The following is a 4,809-nucleotide window of genomic DNA, read 5'->3' on the forward strand; positions in this document are numbered from 1 at the left end:
AGGGAGGGGGCCGCCTCCTTCCTCCTCCCTCCGTGTGCTGCGTTCCCGGTCTCCTGCTCGTTGTTGGTGCTCTGGGCGCTCGTACTGTGAGTGGGGGCTTGCAGAGCGGTCTTTTAATGGTGCTTGCTCTCGCCGTGCAATGTACGTTTGGTCTCTGTCGTCTTTAGAGGGGGTTTTTATAGTGTTATTTTGTTCTGTTTTAAATGAGAGCGAGGACACGCGAGCAGTGGATGGTGAGGAGGGTGCCTGTCCCGCCCCGTCCCGTCCCGTCCCGTCCCGGTGAGCCATGGCCTATCAGCTGTACAGGAACACCACGCTGGGGAACAGCCTGCAGGAGAGCCTGGATGAGCTCATACAGGTGCGGGGGGGGCCGGGCTGCAGTCAGCTTAATGGAGAGACTGTTACTCAGACAGCTTTGTGGCTGGCGTGTTGGGGAGTGTTGGGTACTTACGGCCAACGGCTGCAAGACTTGGTTGCAATCAGAAGCCTTTGGTACTTAGTTTTCCTGAGAACTCTTCTTCTTAACATCCTACATGAAGGAGAACGTTTTCCATAGGAACATAACCTCCTCTTGTGGTGCCCAGTGAACAAATAGCCAGGTTAATCCAGAGCTCTGTCACTGATGTCCTGCTCTAGTCGGTTGCAGTTGGTATTTACCAGATGAATTACTTGGTTGCAATCAGAAGCCTTTGGTACTTAGTTTTCCTGAGAACTCTTCTTCTTAACATCCTACATGAAGGAGAACGTTTTCCATAGGAACATAACCTCCTCTTGTGGTGCCCAGTGAACAAATAGCCAGGTTAATCCAGAGCTCTGTCACTGATGTCCTGCTCTAGTCGGTTGCAGTTGGTATTTACCAGATGAATTCTTCGTGTAGCACAAAAATCACGTTAGCACCTAATTCCGTTTCTCAGAGTTAAAATAAGGAAAAGGCAGTAAAATAATTCTTGTGTAGATTGTCCTGCTAGAGATCTGATGCATGGGAGTTCTTACAGCTTTTTTGAGTTTACTTTGAAGGAACTCAGACCTGTTTTCTCAACTCCTTCAGTCCCAGCAGATCACTCCTCAGCTGGCGCTTCAGGTGCTGCTTCAGTTTGATAAAGCTATCAACTCGGCACTAGCACAGCGCGTCAGGAACAGGGTCAACTTCAGGGTAAGGTAACACTATATAAAAGTCCTTCATGGGGTGCAGTAACCAAGCGTTGGTGCAGAATGCCATTAAAAGCTGAGTGCTCCAAGAACAAACTAAGGCGCATTTTGACTCTGAAATACAGTGAGTGCTGACAGGTTTATTCTGTATTCAGTTGTGAGGCTTGTTACCTTCTTACTCTGCATTTGATCTTTCAAATGAATGCAAAAACTAGGGAGAGATTTGGTGGGTGGATGAAAACAGGGGAAGAGGGAGATCCTAGCACTGCCTTTCTTAGTGTTTTGCAGGTGGGGAGAGACTTGCTTCTCTTAGACCTAGCAGAAGTGATATGAGGCCAGATTTTCAGCCACATCTGGAATGCAGAGAGACTAGAGAGTTGTACATCTGCCCTTATGCAAGACACTGGGTCATTTTGTAGCTATTTTCTGTAGGTATCACAGAAAAATAAGGTGGTTTTTTTTATTCTCAGCCAGCCACCCTAATGAATGCCAGATAGCCAGCACATTGTTAAATGTCAACTTGATTGTAATTGAAAGGAAAAAACCCAAAACAATTGTCCTGTTAGATTATGCCCTAATACTTCCTCTGCAGTGGATGCAGAATACATTGGTGAAGTGAGCTCTAAAGATTTTTAAACCCCAGAAATATGTCAAAAAGAGCATAACTACTTTTTTCTAACCCCCTTATGTCACATAGGTCGATTCTGTCATGACTTTTTGAACAACTGCAGAATTCACATCTTGTTACGATCACTGATTTAACTGATTTTCTTGTGGCCAGCGTTTTAAGAAATCCTGTCTGATTCTGACCCTTTATACACATTAGAAAAGTTATAAAACTCTTTAACGAACCCATGAAGCTTCCCCTTGCATAAACCACAATGGTCTTGGAACACATACACGCTCTTGAAAATTTCAGCCACTGGAGGGCAGTTCTCCTCGGAGTTCAGGTTCACGGCTGGCTTTATGGCAAACCTAGTGGTAGAAGGGATGGGATTCAGTAAACATCGTATTTCCTGTTACTTTTGGGATGCATCCTATAGAAAATGTCTCTTGTCTCTTTAAAGGGGTCTCTGAACACATACAGGTTCTGTGACAACGTATGGACATTTGTACTGAATGATGTTGAATTTAGGGAGGTCACTGAACTTGTGAAAGTGGATAAAGTGAAAATTGTAGCATGTGATGGAAAAAGTAAGTATGGAATATGACATAAATAAACTGACACGCAAGACTTGATCATTTATAGAAAGCTTTGACCAAATGTGATAAAAGCTAGGTTGATTGTATTATTCAGACAAAAGTAGTGCTCTGCACTCCCTTTTACATATGATAAATGCAACAAAACCAAGCTAAATGCTCCTTGACTCTTAAGCACTGAAACAGGAATGTGTTGGAGAGTGCTGCAGACCTGGTGTTGGGAAGCACATACTACTGGAGCAATTAGAAAGTAGGAGGTAATCTTCATTGAATTTCTGTAGGGAGGTTTTTCTTGTATTAACCTGGTTGTTAGAAAAGCACCATGTTTCATTGAATTCAAGGAGTGCCTCAATCAGTCTGAGCAGCCACTTGTCAGAGAAAACAAAGCAATCCAAGTCTGCTGGATTTGATCGTAGGGGACGTGGCAAGTTTATGCTAGGATTTGCAAATAATATTAAAATGTTTATATATTGCTCAACAGGCCCTCTGTACGTACACTGCTTATGGGAGTTTATGTTCCATATCTGCCTGACTGGATTACTTTTGTCGGTGTTCCTTGAAATTCCTTACCAGAAAAAGTAAACACTTTTGTGGCAAGCTGGTTTACAACTTTGAAAACCATCCCTGTGGCAGAGTACTGCTGAAGATGTGGGAAGTGCTGTCACACCCCTGGGGAGTGACATGGAAAGGAAGAACTGAGAATGGAAAGGGCTTTATTTAAATATACTCTAGCCCTCTGAAACAGGTTCTTCATGGCTTCCTGATCCTGGCATGACTACAAGTCATAGTTCTAAAGAATTGACAGAACTTATTGTTTGCTCAGCTTCTGGTATTAGCCAAGCATATAATCTTACTCTGTTTATTTTTTGTCTGTCTATTATGGCTAGTAGAGGAGACCTTACTTTCCAAGTATTAACAGTTTTCACTCTTGATAAAGTGTGCAGATAAGATTTAAAGAACGGGGTGTCTTAAAGTTGCTGTTAACATTACAGCCTTTTTTTTGCCCACAAGGAGTTGACTTGCTAAAGGTACCTAGTAAACACTGACTTGTCTTTCTCCACGTGTCATGTATTTTTCCCCACAGCTCTAAGAACAAGAAAGCAGTGATGACAGTAATATCAGAAGTTGCACTGCTGTTAATTGGTGCTTCTGACTAAAGTTCAGAACAGAGAATTGCTCTCAGTTATTTTATGAGGATCATGCTCATTCCTGCATCTATTTCAAGATGCATAATAAACTATAACCCACACCCCATAGGAGCTTATGCTTCTGGATGTGTAAACCCCTATCTCTTCCATAAGTCATGTGATTTAGCCAGATGTGCTTGTGGCCTTCTGCAGTAAAATTGTGTATCACTACAAGTCAGAGCAAAGCTTCTTGTATTTTTAATGCCTTAATAGCAAATGATGTGTGTCCACAACCTTGAAGTTTTGTGCTGGCTAACTGAACGTTGCTAACTGAAATGAAAGAGCACAGGCAGCTCGTGCACCACATCAGTAGCAGTGGAGGGAAGTGGGTAGGTATAGAACATGTCCTGAAATGCTTGGGGAATGCTTTTGAGCTGGGGGAGCGTATTAGAGAGTGGGTATTAGTTCTCTTTAATTTATACTCAACTGTAGTGGGTGTATGTATTACTCACACTTCGTTTTTTCTCTCCTAGACACTGGTTCCAATACTGCAGAATGAACAGAACTGGAGTTAGTCTGCAATATTTTAATATGCAGCACTTTCTGGAGAGAAGCATGGAGAGGGACTGTGTTCATTCTTAATCCTTGTGATGCAGATGTGAGTTAATCCATGCCAGGAAGTCACTCACAATGACAGCGAAAGAAATCCCTGTAGCATTTCTTCAGATCACCCTATAGGGCATGAATACAATATTTTTTTTTTTTTAATTACAACGATACTGTTGTGGGTTTTTTTGTTTGGTTGGGTTTTTTTTCCAAAGTAATTTCTGTAATAAACTTTTATTTAAAAACTTGTGGATGAGTGATCATTGGAAAACTTTGCTTAAAAACAAGCATTAATATATTTATTGTATTCTCTCAAGATTGTCTGAGTGTGTTTAGAGTCATGTAGCTAATGCAGAGGTCGTCCAGTTACAGGGTTCTGAGTATGGTGTCACTGGTAAGTATTGCAGGAAATGGCTGTTTCAGGAGGGAGGAGGACATCGACAGAAGCAGTTCATGCTGGCCAGTATATTTGTCTATTTATTACTGCATCTTTCTGTCTACAAATTTGTCCATTTGGTACTCTCAGCTAATAATAATAATATAGTAACCCAAGTATGAAAGTTATTGCACGGCTAATCAAATTGAGGTAATGAAACTGAGTCTCGTAAGATTCCTTTATGTTCTCAACAAATGTTAGTGCTGCTTGGTTTATTGTTTTTCTAATCTTTGATTCATGTGGAATACAGTTACTAGGACACCTGGCCAACAGGATTTCAAGGAAGGAGCT

The 4,809-nt window shown here is 41.8% G+C and overlaps 1 protein-coding gene across 1 annotated transcript; it reads left to right on the forward strand.

Moving 5' to 3' along the window:
• Nucleotides 1-275: 275 nt before the first annotated feature.
• Nucleotides 276-4,330, forward strand: GTF2A2 (general transcription factor IIA, 2, 12kDa). The gene is made up of 4 exons (XM_010018746.1): nucleotides 276-358; nucleotides 1,049-1,153; nucleotides 2,217-2,343; nucleotides 4,010-4,330. Exons 1-4 carry the CDS (start codon nucleotides 287-289, stop codon nucleotides 4,033-4,035), a joined length of 330 nt encoding a protein of 109 aa, XP_010017048.1. The 5' UTR covers nucleotides 276-286; the 3' UTR covers nucleotides 4,036-4,330.
• The last annotated feature ends 479 nt before the right edge of the window (nucleotides 4,331-4,809 follow it).

Source organism: Nestor notabilis, unplaced genomic scaffold, assembly GCF_000696875.1.
Source record: "Nestor notabilis isolate BGI_N333 unplaced genomic scaffold, ASM69687v1 scaffold25217, whole genome shotgun sequence".
Classification (NCBI taxonomy): domain Eukaryota; kingdom Metazoa; phylum Chordata; class Aves; order Psittaciformes; family Psittacidae; genus Nestor; species Nestor notabilis.